The following is a 13,394-nucleotide window of genomic DNA, read 5'->3' as shown; positions in this document are numbered from 1 at the left end:
TGGTGCAGGATGGTGTCACTGGTTCCTTCCAGAGAGATCTCTGAGGCGGCGGCAGAACGGGCAGAAGCCAGGGCACTCTGAGACAAGAGCTCAGCCTCTGAGTGCGGAGTCAGAGCTGCAGAGACACAAGGCTGCTAGGCCAAAGTGCCCCTCAGTAATGGACGGGAGGTTGCACGCCTCTGGCATAGGAAGAGCCCCATTGTGACGTTGCTCTGGGGCCTGTCTAACCCCAATGCGTGTATCCCAGAGCGGCACTGTGCATTACCAGCCACTCCGGCCCAGCATGTTACAGACAGCTCTCAGACTGAGTGCAAACCCCTTCCCCTGCCCCTCCTGTGAAACGGCTCATTAGCCGCACAGCGCCCCACCTCGGGGAGCGGATGGAGCTCCTCCACCTCCACAGTGACCTCGCTTGGCTGCTCTGCCTCCTCGGGGCTGCCAGCCTCTTCCCCGCCTCGCCGCTGGCTCTGCTCTTTGGCACTGGCTTTGGATTTCTCCTTGGACTTTTTACTCTTCTTCTTCAGGGTCAGTTTGCTCAGGGCGCCCCTCAGCACCTCCCTGCGCTTCCCATCGATTGCGCTGGGGCTGCTGAAAATCTCCACAGAAATGGCCAGGAGGATGCGGCCACGGTAGAATATGCCCTCCCCCAGACCTTCATTCAGATCCTTGTGGACATCCCGCAGAGCTGAGTTCTGGGGGGAGCCGTACAGGTTCACCCAGGCTGGTCCAAAGGTGGGGTTAAAGCCTGCAGGAACAGAAAGGTTTGCAAGTAAGTGGTTTAGGATTTGCCTTCATTCACAGGTGCACCTCCAGAGAGCCCTGCCCCAGAGACACTCACTCCAAACAAAGACAGACACACACACCCCACCCACAGATAGACCTGGGTGGTTCACCACAGACAGACACCCTCCTCCCCCCGACAGACAGCCCTGAGCATGTCCCACAGACAGACCCCTCCCCCGCAGACATGGGCATACCCCACAGACAGTCATCCACGGCTGTGGCACGAGCATGGAGGAGGGGTGGGGGACCAGAATTATATCTGATGCTATAGGTGCTGCCTGGGCAGCTGCACTGCAGGGGTGGAGTGCAGAAGAGTGGGGTGCAAAGGCCTCACCATTCCTCCCCGGATCAGATATCTGTTGCAGGTCGATGAAGTGCGTAGCGAGCGCCACGTCTCCAATGTTCGCATCGTCTAAAACTTGGATTTTGATTTTTCGGGCAAGAGGAGGGAACATCTCAATGAAGCTGATCTGCTCGTTCCATTCCGGTTCTGCAGTGTCATTTTCCACTGAGGTCTCCCCCTGCAGCAGAGGGCGACATGAGCACTGCAGCGCACACTGGAGAACAGGTTCGACAGGAATCACTGAGGATTCTGGGCAAATCTGTGCAGAATCCTCCGCACCTGCAGGGCCCTCAGGGACTCCCTGTTAGTGTGGGGCTCTGAGGCCCTGCTCCTCTGTTCTGAACTGACTGCAAACACAGGGAGAGTCACTCAATAACACTGGCTGCTGACGCCACCACTGACCCTAGTGTGTAATGCTGCATAAACCAGCCCCAGCCAGCTGGGAGCTTAGCACGTGGGAGCGCACCGTACTGGAGCACAGTCTGGCCTGGCTCAGGCAGGAGCAGCTCACAGCTGAGCAAGGGTCAGAGCCAAGGAGCTCCAAAGGCATCCCCTCCAGCTCTCTGTGGCCAGAGCCAGCCAAACAGAGCTCATACCAGGTGGAGGGTGAAGGCTTGTCCTGGAGGGTAGAACGAAGAAGATATAAAATGGGGGGAAAGTAAATGTAATGTCCTCAGCTGCTGTCCTGCTCTGAAGAGAAGCTATGCAAATGGCCAGGGTTTATTGTCCAACTAACCTCATAGCAAATGGCTGAGTTTATAAGGCTCTGCAGGATGGATGATGGGGCCTGTAGCTAGAGTTGTGAGCAACAGAAGCATGCTAGCTTCCCAGCTGGGTGGCTCACAGCTCATGGCCTCTCGTGCATCTTGAAATCATTCTCTGTGTTTCATATGAGGGAAGCATTTCCTAAGGTCTCTGCACCACACTACAGGGCTGAGGGAAAAGCTGGACAAGATGAGCCAAAGGCCACAAGTCTGAGGGCAGGACAGTCCCAGGGTGGGACCAGCCATCACTGCAGGCTCTGCAGGACAGGCTGGCACGGTACAAGGCAGCACTGGCTGGGCTGCCTGTTCTGGACAGTTTCAACACATCCAGACACCATAGTGACAGGCATAACAAATAATCATTCACTGAACACACTCGAAGGAGTCAGACATGAGACAGTCGATATGATTTCATCCTTGGGATTTCTTCCTATACTCAGCAGTGTGAGGAGCTACAGAAACATCTGTGTCTGTCTGTCTGTGTCTGACAGCCAGGCCACCCAGACAACCACAGCAGGCTGGGAGGTACTCAGAGCTTGTTCTGTGCCATGAAATGTGTATCTCACTGCAGAGATAAGATTCTCATCAATAGCTCCTCTCCTCAATGAACCTATCCAGGCTGAGATGAGCCCTAATCACATGACTTTCCTACTTTATTACTGGCTCATGCTGCTGCTAACCACTGGCTCAGACTGTTTCTCCAAGTTTCAGTATGCTCCCTGCATCCCTCTATTCACATGCATTTCCCAAACAATGGCTCGACTGCACAGATGAGTGATGTGGGGCTCGGCATGCAAAAAACAGAGGGTCTGCTGAGGCCTCCCTGTGGGATACTTACCTGTTGCCCAGCAAACAAGACCTGCACATACGGATCGATGAAAACTTTCTTCTCACCCACAATCTTGGAGAACCCCCCCATGATCCCAGCGCTCATGCTGGGCAGACCCTCGGCTCTGTAAACCTTGATGCAGATTTTGGCCCATGGTCTCTCAGCTGGGACTCTCTTAGGCAGCAGCAGGTTCCTAGAAGAAATAATCCTTGTTCTACTGGTCACAGTAAATCATATGTCCCCTAAGGGCACCACAGCCAGACAAAGCCCACGTACACAGGAAATATGGGACCTGCTAGGCCTAGGGCTAGCCTCCCATCTCTGACGTGGCCTCTATCAGGGCTTCAGAGAACAGTGCCAGAACCCCATGATGAACTGTCAGACAATGACTTGCCATAGGGGACACAAGACTTTCCAACACACACTTACTTTTCAATGTCCTCATTCTGGCTGCACGAGGAAGTGGGAAGGGAGCCCATTGTATCGCCACGTGCAAAGACAAAAATGTTACACTTCACAAATCCTTTCACCCCTGCCCTGGTGTCCTTCGGGTCATTGATAACTGCCCACTTCTGAAAGAACCTGTGATCTAAAACGAGAAGGACAGGGACTCAGAGCTGCACACTACAGGCCACAGAGCCTCACCCACCCACTCCTGTAACATTCTCAGGCCAGTTCTTTGACTGTAACTCACTGTAGGTCCAGTGTGTCCCACAGAGCTACACACGCAAGGATCAGGCCCAGAAGCCCTATGAGCCTGTGCAATACCTTCTCAGGGAAGTGGTGGAAACCCCTTGCTTGGGATTTTTACATTTGGGTGGGACAAAGCCTTGGAGAACAAGCCTGAAGGTACAATTGTGCTCTGGCCACAGGGGCAGGGACGAGATGGGACTGGTTTGTTGGCTTTTTACATCTTCATCTTCCCATATCAAAGACCTCTGCTCTAGACAGGTGTTTGCTCATCACAGGGGCCTGGATGATTAATGCTCTGGGGGAACCCCATTTTCTAGCCTGATCCTTTTCTACTTGCTTGTGCAGCAGATGACGGTGTGGGGAAGGGGTGCTGGTTATTGAGTTAACATGGAGTCGCTGTCCCTAAAGAGAGGTGAGTGTAGGTTGAGGTGCCGAAGTAACAATGTTGAGGGATAAAAGAGGGAAGCGAGAGCAGCAGCCCCAGGCTCTGCACACTGTACCTGGCTGGCTGTACACAGTCTCAGCATCGATTTTGAATGTTCCTATGCGTGTTCCCAGGAATGGGATCTTCTTTGAGTGAAAAACCTGCACATAACACACAAATCCCATGCTGATCACAGCATGTACAGCTCTGTCAGGAGAGCAGAGCGGGCTGGGCAGAGAGGTGGGCTGCTAAGAACCGAAGGATCCTTCAACCAGAGTCTGCCCGTTAGGATGAGCCTTCATTAGCCCAGAGGCTGCCTGCTCTTCAGTGGCAAAGGGCAGCTGAAACACACACGCCAACCTCCCCCGTGTGCCGGAGCAAAGACCCATGCAGAGCCAACCTCTCCCTGACACCCAAACTGACCACGACTCATACCAGGGCGACCACCCAAGGAGCCCGGGCCAAGGCCTGAACCCAGCTGACTTCTCACCTTGCCCCATGACAAGCCGCTCCATGTGCCTGGGGCTTCTCATGCTCAGGCCAAGCTGACTCAGTGCAACCCTGCATCTGGGTCAAGGCTGGACTGAACTGAGCCTCCTAATTCCCGCCCGGGAGGAAGGATAGCCCCAGGCTGGCCTCCCCTTCGTGCCTGGCTGAGCATAGTCCTGCAGGGAAGGGTGCTGTGCTGGGCCATGGGAGACGGGGGGTAGGCTGCGCTTCAATGAACAGATGCTCTCATTAGAAAGAACCTCATGTAAATCTTCTGAGCTTCAGGCCTCAGTGTCTTTAAAGGGCTGATTCTACCCTGCCATCCCCCCACTCCATGCTGGCATTTATACATGTGCAAGAGCTGCCAAATCAGAACGCCCCCTACTTCCCACGTCCCATGCAAGAGCATGTTACACTCCCCCTGCGAGCCAGGCAATGGGACCCCTTCCTGGGATGCTGCTGGCCTCAGTCTCCATCTGACTGGGACTGAGAGCAGCTCATGCCACCACTAGGGGGAACAAAACAGCTGCAAAATGTCAACTCCTCTCCAAGAGACAAGGTGAGGTGATATCTTTCATTGGACCAACTCCTGTTGGGGAGAGAGACAAGCTTTCCTCAGGTCTGGGAAAGGTTCTCCGAGAGTCACACTAACTGCAAGGCGGAACAGATTGTTTAGCATAAGTAGTTAGCTCATATCCTAGGGACCATTCAAGGTAGAGTGACTCGTTACCTTTCCTGGGCTAGAACTACACTGCATACAGCTCTTCTCCATGTCAGTCATAGGAAAGGGGAAAATAAACCTGGGAAAAGAATCTGGGCACATTTCCCCTGATGTTTTATTGCTCGGTTCTCTCGGGGTCTCAGACAGGGCTGGGAAGGAACTCTCCCTTGGAACTGAGTCTCAGTGGGAGGGTCAGGGGAACCTCTAAGAACAGTTGTGCTGAAATAGTTTAACAATATAAAATAGTAACCCTGTGGGCCTTATGAAAGCAGGAAACGGACAAGCTATGCACAGTGGGGTAAGAGCATGGTCAGATGTCGTGGTCCAATCCATACCAACGCGTAAAAGGGCACCCTTGCTATATATTGCTAAAGAAACCCCAACACTACCATTGCCTGCTCTGCCTGGGCTCTTGAAGGCACTTGCCTAACAACACACAAAAGATATGAAAGTGGCTATTGACTGTAATAGGCCCTAATAGCTGCACATAGAGCTTGTGTTATCTACAAGGAAGACAGTGTTGTGTAATGGCTAAAGTAAGGGATGAGAGTCAGACCCCTTGAGATTTATTCCCAGCTTTTCCACTGACTTGCTGTATGATGTTGGACAAGTCCTTTAATTTGTCTATAGCTCAGTTTCCCCACCTGAAAAATGGGGGTAGTACTGGTGCCTTAGCTCTGTACAATACCCTGAAGATCTTCAAGTGGAAGGTGCTGCCATACACACACACACCCCTCGAGAAGTGGGTCCAGCAGGGCATACTTACTGAAATCTCTATGAGTCTGTGTAATAAAACTTCCCTTGGTTCATGGAATTCAAACACAAAATACTGCAAGAGAAGAGAGAGAATCCTGAGCAAAGAGCTCCCATCACCACCCCGAGAGCCCCTCTCCCTGGACAAAACCATGCCAAGAGTTCTTGCATGAGGCTCAGCGCCCGTGGCAGTATTGTGTGCTCTGCGGGACACTGGCTGTGGTTCAGCAATGCTCGAGTGGGGACAGAGGGCCACACTGCAGAGTAACAGCAGCACAGCCTGCACCCAGCCACACTGCAGTGTCCCAGCTCCCCTCCTTGCACTAGGACCTGCCCAGTTGCTCTGGGCTGTCTAACAATGGGAGCTCTGCCCCACACCATGCACCTCATTGTAAAAGGGGCAGTTAGTTGACTTCTGTGTTGCTGTGTGTCTCTTCTCTTCTCCAACCTTCACCACTACAAAGGGGTCAATGTTCACCCCCACCAGCTTCTGGGCTTCAATGATATTGATCCCGATCTGTGGAAACATGAGAAAGGAATGCACTGACTGGTCTTATCCAGATCTTTTCGGAGCAGCTGGGAGTGGCACCAATGAGAGGAAAGCTCGCTTGTGGCCTTCCTGCAGCCAATTCTTCCATAGACCCAGCCTACCAGTTAGCCCAGGACTGTTTGCATCAGCAGCTTTTGACCAACTTTCCAGGCATCCTAGAGGCTCCCTTCTCCACTACTTTTTCAAATGTCCTGTTGCTATTAGCACTTCTGTAGACAGACATGTGACGGCATCCTAGGAGGAGCAGGGTAAATGTCTGTGGCCTCAAGACCTCATGGGAAATCAAAGACTTTACTACAATTCAATTTACCTTTCCACTGACAAGTGGCAGAGCCTTTGCCCCCTAATATTCTAGGCGTTCACTAGACTGTCCAGACAAACACTGAAAAACAGCCAATGGTTAGAGCACCGCAACATTTACAGCCCAAATGGGACTTCACCCTGCAGCAGTGATTACACACAGAGTGAGACGGTGTGGTCAAGCTGGCCTGGGAGACACGGCTCTTCTACTGAGTGGCTGTGAGGCAGCTGCGTAACTGCTGTGGCCATGTTCATTGCTGGGATACAGGGTCTCTGTTTGCTCATCCCTAAGATGAGGATGATAACACTGCCCAGGTGGGCTATGAGGGTCAGGTAATATCTGCATTGCACTTGGAGGATGCAAAGAGCTACAGAAGCATTATTATTGTTATTAATGATCATATTAATAATTATTAATTAATAAACTACAGGGAGCTGTTTAACAGCTGAGACAGCAAGAGGCTGATGTCTCTCCCCACACTGACTGCTCTTCACTGAGTTAGATGTTTCTAGTCCGCCTGAAACTCAGATCTGACTTTATGGCCCAGTAAGAATCTCAGCTCATACTGTTCAAATGATGGATTCTGGACCCAGTTCCCTCCCGTGCAGAATGTTCACAAGGACTCTCAGCCTCACCATGGAGAAACACCGCCAGCAATGAGAGGAAATATTAACACCCCCTCTCAGCCCCCGGCCACTTGGGTTGGAATGTAGAAGTTTAAGAGCTTATACATCAGACAAGGAAAGGAGAGCTCTGCTGAGGCCAGAATGTGATTAATGAGGAAGAGGAAGCAGGGACATGGCAAAAAGGGCCCACCAGACTGTTCCTTGGAGAGGGCGGAGGGGCAGAGACAATGGGGGCCTGCCTGCCTATTATACACTGAAGGGAGACACACTCGCCTAGCATGAGTGGCCCTGAGACCAAAGATCCTCTCCGCCGCAGACTTGGCTCAGGGGCAAGGGTGCAAGGGTATGCACCTGAGTTGCAGTAGGATTGTTTAGCACAATACCTGGAAGCTTTGTGGTCTAGGAGTGGCAAACAGGTCCCATTTGGAGAGGCGTCTGGAACGGCTGCAAGGGAAACAAACTAGCTGAGTGGGCCTCTTATTAACACCCTTCCTGTATCTTACCTGGGCTGCCGCTTGCACATGCGCAGAAATTCGATGTATTGCCGACCAGCACTGGTACTGGAGCTATACCTAGGGCGGAGCTGTCATGGCTAGAAACCAGCGGCCAGTCAGCCCAGACCTGAGCCAGCCTCCCAGCCCCATTAATTCCAAGAAAACCCTCCAGAGATGGGTCAGCGAGGCTGGAGGCTCCAGAAGAGGCAGCATTTCCCCAGAGCACATCCCATCCTGCCAGGGGACAGCAGAATCCCAGCAGACTGGCTGCAAATAAAGCCACAGGCTCAGGAAGACTGACCCCAGGGCCCTGCTGGTGAGACTCTAAGTTCCTCACAGGAGCAGAGCACCTGGATCCGGTTGTGTGGAGAGACCCACATTTGCACTAAGCCGGGCACTGAAGCCCCACCTGAGGGAGAGAAGGGGATGTGAGCCACGTACCTCTTTACAGGGCTGAAGACGATGCCCAAGAACTCCATATCGGACTCATCGTCATAATCGTCCTCCTCATCGTCAGTCTCCAGGCCCTTCACCAGCTTCCTGCCCAGTGCCGTGGCCTTCTTATCCAGCTCCCGAGCTCGCTTCACATCAGCTGGCCTGGAAACACACACACTTGTCACCCTCATGTGATACTGCCCAGGCAAGACCAGGCATTAGACAAAGGAAGCACTGCTCTTCCGGTCACCAACTACCGGGGCATCGCTCCAAGAGGGCACAGACATATCAGGCTACTTACTGCAGCTCCTCAAATCCAGCATTACGGATAATTAACTCTGCGCTGCAAGACAAAGAAACACTAGTCACAAAAGCGAGCATGTTATTGCTTCTCATCAAACACGTGCTACTGAATCTGCTCTTGTTTTCACTGAACATCTCCCAGTAGTAAGACCTTTATTTTCATTGCAGAGACTGCACAGACTTGCACACCATCACTACCTGGCCATCTCCTTAACACACACCCACTACTGTAACCTCTGAGCTCCTCCAGTTAGAACTGCAGAACAAGGGTCACCAGGATAATGTCCCCTTCTGACTCCACCACACCACATTGCCATGTATGTCCGTCACCTCTCTCAGCCTCTGGGGATTGCCAGGATCAGTACTCACTTAGACCCTGGCTCTGTTGTAGCCCTATCCACACCTTCATCCCTTCTCACTTTGACTAGTGCAATTCCTACTTGCATAGTCTTCTCCAGGGCAGCACAGACCAGCCATCACAGTAGTAAGGTGAAGGCAGTCCCACCCTGAGCTATCGGGCCAGTGTTGATAAAGACAAGGCTGCAGCTCTGATGGATGCAGACAGCTACTCCATGCCTGCCAAGTGGCTTGGAATCCCACTTCCCAGTAAGTAGTCTAGACTCCAGCACTGTCCTTACACGCTGTTAAACCAGTTCTGTCTGACCAGGCAATCTGTCTCAACTCACGCTGTAAAACTGCCAGTGTGGATAGAGCCGGAAGGGAACACGGATAGGAGTGCAGAGGCTGCCTGATTTTTTCCTCTCCCATTATTTCCAGTACCTGTCTTTCATCTGGTAGACAAAATCCTCTTCAACCCACGTACCCGCTGAGCCATCGGGAGGCTGGTATCGCAGATCTAGCTCAATATAGATCTAGGAAGGAAAAGCCAACATGCATGGAGGGTACAGCAGCCATAAACTGCCTATTGACACATCCCAGAGGAGAAGACAGGCCACTACAAATAAAAGGATAAGTGAAAAAAGCCTATCAAGGGCTTTCCTGCCTAGCTGGGCAGCAGAACAAGCAGCCTGATTATGCAGTATCCATGTCTGATGGTTCAATAGACCACCATCCTCAACCAGGGGTACGCGTACCCCGGGGGTGGGGTCTTCCAGGGGATACATCAACTCATCTAGATATTGGCCAAATTTTACAACAGGCTACACAAAAGCACTAGCAAAGTCATTACGAACTAAAACTTCAGACAGACAATGACTTGTTTATACTGCTCTATATACTATACACTGAAATGTACGTGTAATATTTATATTCCAATTGATTTTTTTTATAATTATATGGTAAAAATGAGGAAGCAATTTTTCAGTAATAGTGTGCTGTGACATTTTTGTATTTTTATGTCTGATTTTGTAAGTAAGTCATTTTTAAGTGAGGTGAAATTTGGGGTACAAATCAGACTCCTGAGAGGGGTACAGTAGCCTGGAAAGATTGAGAGACGCTGCAATAGACACTGCAATTTGCCCAAACAACCCTTCCAGCCACTGCTCCCTGCAGCTTCCCAAATCCAGGAACAAAGACCTAAGCTAAGCACAGGTTTCCAAGTTTAAAATGCACCACTGACAGCTTTCCCCCATGCGCTTTGTAGGCTGGCTTTGAGGAGTCAGATAGACTGGGTGAGGGCCCTGGAATTGGCTATGACCAGCTAACCTGGCTTTAAACATTATTGTCTTTGCCTTGACTTGGTGAAAAATAGGGTTGGAAATCTGTTAATAAACAAGTTAGCTAATCTGTTGTAAACCACCACCTAGCAGAGACAGGTTTAACCAGCAATGCTGTTATGTAAACTTCACATGCAGCTCCCAGATGTCAAAAGAGCTGGCAGCTTTGCCACTGACATCCATGGACGTGGGAACAGGAGGGGGCACCATGGCTACAATTTTCAAAAACAACCACAGGTGACTCAGTTTGGGGGCATCCAATCTGAAATACTGAGCACCTGTAGCTCCTATGGATGTCAGCTGGGTCTCTGTACAGCTGACGGCTAAGAGAGACCTTTTGTACACATGTGGGAGAGAGAAGGAAAGTACACTCAGGTGGTAGAGGCTAGCGCCCTGCACAGGACCATTTTTTTAATCCCGCTCCCTTCCCATGTTGTTTCTTGCATTTTTATCCTGCTCCCACTCAGGTAACAGATGATACACATAAATGGAATTCAGACACAATTTTTACCACTAAAAGAATAAAACAGATCTTGCGTAAACCATATAAAAATACTATAACTCCTGTTATAACAGACATCACATTTCTTTCTATCCCTCATTTAAATGTAAGTATTAAAACCTTTATTTTTTAAATAAAGAAAAACTTACTTTACATTGCTGACATTTACATTTATGACAAACTGACGAGAGATTTAGTGTTTTCCCGCAAATTACCGCAGTCTGGTTTTTTTGCCCACCCAACCCTGGTAGCAACAAAGTACCTTTTACCTGCTCCCACTATTATGGCAGCGGGTCCTGCAGGACCCATGGGATCCCAGTCCCACTGCTGGGCTCTAGTAGAGGCCTGTGTATTTGGAGCTGTGGGGCAGCTCTGCAAACCTGTGTGGTTTACTGTGGAGAGGCCACAACTTCTCCACAGTTAAGGTAGTAACCAGCATCCCATCATAAGGCTGATTTTGGGCTCCCTAATAACTAAAAAAATCCCTTCTCCTTTCAGAGGTTTCTGCTTAACTTGTCCATACTCTGACATTATAAACACACTGCAGTGGAACTTCTTGAGACTCAGAGATTTTAAGGCATAGTGAATATAAGAACGGCCATAGTGGCTCAGACAAATGGTCCATCTAGCCCAGTATCCTGTCTTCCCACAGTGGCCAGTGCCAGGTGCTTCAGAGAGAATGAACAGAAAAGGACAACCACTCGATAGTGATCCATCCCTGTCACCCACTCTCAGCTTCTGTCAGTCAGAGGCTTAGGGACACCCAGAGCATGGGGTTACATCCCTGATCATCTAGGCTAATAGCCATTGATGAACCTGTCCTGCAAGAACTTATCTAGTTATTTTTTGAACGCCATTATAGTCTTGGCCTTCACAACATCCCCTAGAAACATGTTCCACAGGTTGACTGTGCGTTCTGTGAAGAAATAATTCCTTTAGGTTGTTTCAAACCTTCTGGCTATTAGTTTCATTGGCTGAGCCCAGGTTCTTGTGTTTTGTAAATGAGTAAATAACACTTCCTTATTCACTTTTTCCATGCCAGTCAAGATTTTATAGACCTCTATCAGATCCCTCCTTAATTGTCTCTTTTCCAAGCTGAAAAGTCTTTTTAATCTCTCCTCACATGAAAGCTGTTCCATACTCCGACTCATTTTTGTTTCCCTTCTGTGTACCTTTTTCCAATTGTAATATATCTGTTTTGAGATGGGGCAACCAGATCTGCAAGAAGTATTCGAAGTGTGGGCATACCATGGATTTATAAAGAGGCAATATGATATTTTCTGTTTTATTATCTATCCCTTTCCTAATGATTCCTAACATTCTGTTAGCTTTTTTGACTACCGTTGCACGTTGAGCAAACATTTTCAAGAACTATCCACAATGACTCCAAGATCTCTTTCTTGAGTGGTATCAGCTAATTTACTATCATTTTGCACCTATAGATGGGATTATGTTTTCCAATGTGCATTACTTTGCATTTATCAACATTGAATTTCATCTGCCATTTCATGTTGCCCAGTCACCCAGTTTTGTGAGATCCCTTTGTAACACTTCACAGTCTGCTTTGGACTTAACTATCTTGAGTAATTTTGTATCAACTGCAAACTTTGCCACAACAGCATTTACCCCTTTTTCCAGATCATTTATGAATATGTTGAACAGTACTGGTCCTAGTACTGATCCCTGGGGGACACGACTATTCACCTCTCTCCATTCTGAAAACTGACCATTATTCCTACCCTTTGTTTCCTGTCTTTAACCAGTTACTGATCCAGGAGAGGACCTTTCCTCTTATCCCATGACAACTTATTTTGCTTAAGAGCCTTTGGTGAGGAATCTTGTCAAAGGCTTTCTGAAAATCTAAGTACACTATATCCACTGGATCACTCTTGTCCACATGTTTGTTGACCCCCCCTCAAAGAATTCTAATAGATTGGTGAGGCATGATTTTCCTTTGCAAAAGCTGTGCTGACTTTTCTCCAATAAATTGTGTTCATCTATATGTCTGATGATTCTGTTCTTTACTATAGTTTCAACCAATTTGCCTGGTACTGAAATTAGATTTATCAGTTTGTAAATGCCAGGATCGCCTCTGGAGCCTTTTTAAAATATTAGCATCACATTAGATATCCTCCAGTCATCTGGTACAGAGGCTGATTTAAGTGATAGGTTATATACCACTATTAGTAGTTCTACAATTTCATATTTGAGTTCTCACTCACATCAGCAGCACCCTGTGCTTGCTGTGCCATCTGGATCTCATATTAAACACTGGAAAGCCAACCTTGGCTTCCACTCAAAAAATTGAGTTCTTTAGATTCCATGATATCAAGAGCATTTCTGCTGGCTGACCATTTTCAGTCCATTCACCAGCTTTGCCTTGATCTGCAGTCTCAGCCTTCCCTGACAGTTCAGACATGTCTGAGGTTCTTAGACTACATTTCTGCATGCACGCAGATGGTTCTATTTGCAAGGTTGTACCTTTGCCTCCTTCAAATGTGGCTCAGGATGGGCTCATTCCATATCAATGTCCTGGAGCTTCAGGCCATCTACAATGCATGTTGCGCTTTTCAGGACCATACTAGAGTCTCAGTGGCCCACATACTTACCAGCAATACTACCTTGATTTACTATGTGAGCAAACAAGGGAGCACTCCAGGTTGCTCTGCCTGGAAGCAAACAGGCTGCGGCAGTTCTGCATCGAGGAG

At 49.2% G+C, this 13,394-nt stretch overlaps 1 protein-coding gene across 1 annotated transcript in view; it reads right to left on the bottom strand.

Annotated features, from left to right (window-relative positions):
* The window catches only part of LOC137152316 (fer-1-like protein 4), a 100,861-nt gene that overhangs the window by 75,816 nt on the left and 11,651 nt on the right, over positions 1-13,394 (bottom strand). Inside the window, exons 5-15 of the mRNA XM_067546867.1 lie at positions 9,289-9,380; positions 8,507-8,548; positions 8,212-8,367; positions 7,660-7,720; positions 6,185-6,316; positions 5,813-5,875; positions 3,913-3,997; positions 3,149-3,308; positions 2,729-2,912; positions 1,118-1,304; positions 369-745 (exon numbers count right to left, since the gene is read on the bottom strand). Coding sequence (XP_067402968.1) covers positions 369-745; positions 1,118-1,304; positions 2,729-2,912; positions 3,149-3,308; positions 3,913-3,997; positions 5,813-5,875; positions 6,185-6,316; positions 7,660-7,720; positions 8,212-8,367; positions 8,507-8,548; positions 9,289-9,380 — 1,539 coding nt within the window. The remainder of the gene's footprint in view (positions 1-368; positions 746-1,117; positions 1,305-2,728; positions 2,913-3,148; positions 3,309-3,912; positions 3,998-5,812; positions 5,876-6,184; positions 6,317-7,659; positions 7,721-8,211; positions 8,368-8,506; positions 8,549-9,288; positions 9,381-13,394) is intronic.

The sequence above is a fragment of the Emydura macquarii genome, unplaced genomic scaffold, assembly GCF_026122565.2.
Source record: "Emydura macquarii macquarii isolate MOO-44397 ecotype Brisbane River unplaced genomic scaffold, CSIRO-AGI_Emac_v2 contig_1170, whole genome shotgun sequence".
Taxonomy (NCBI): domain Eukaryota; kingdom Metazoa; phylum Chordata; order Testudines; family Chelidae; genus Emydura; species Emydura macquarii.
Note: the sequence above shows the minus strand (reverse complement) of the source record. Positions and strands in the feature narration are given on the sequence as shown.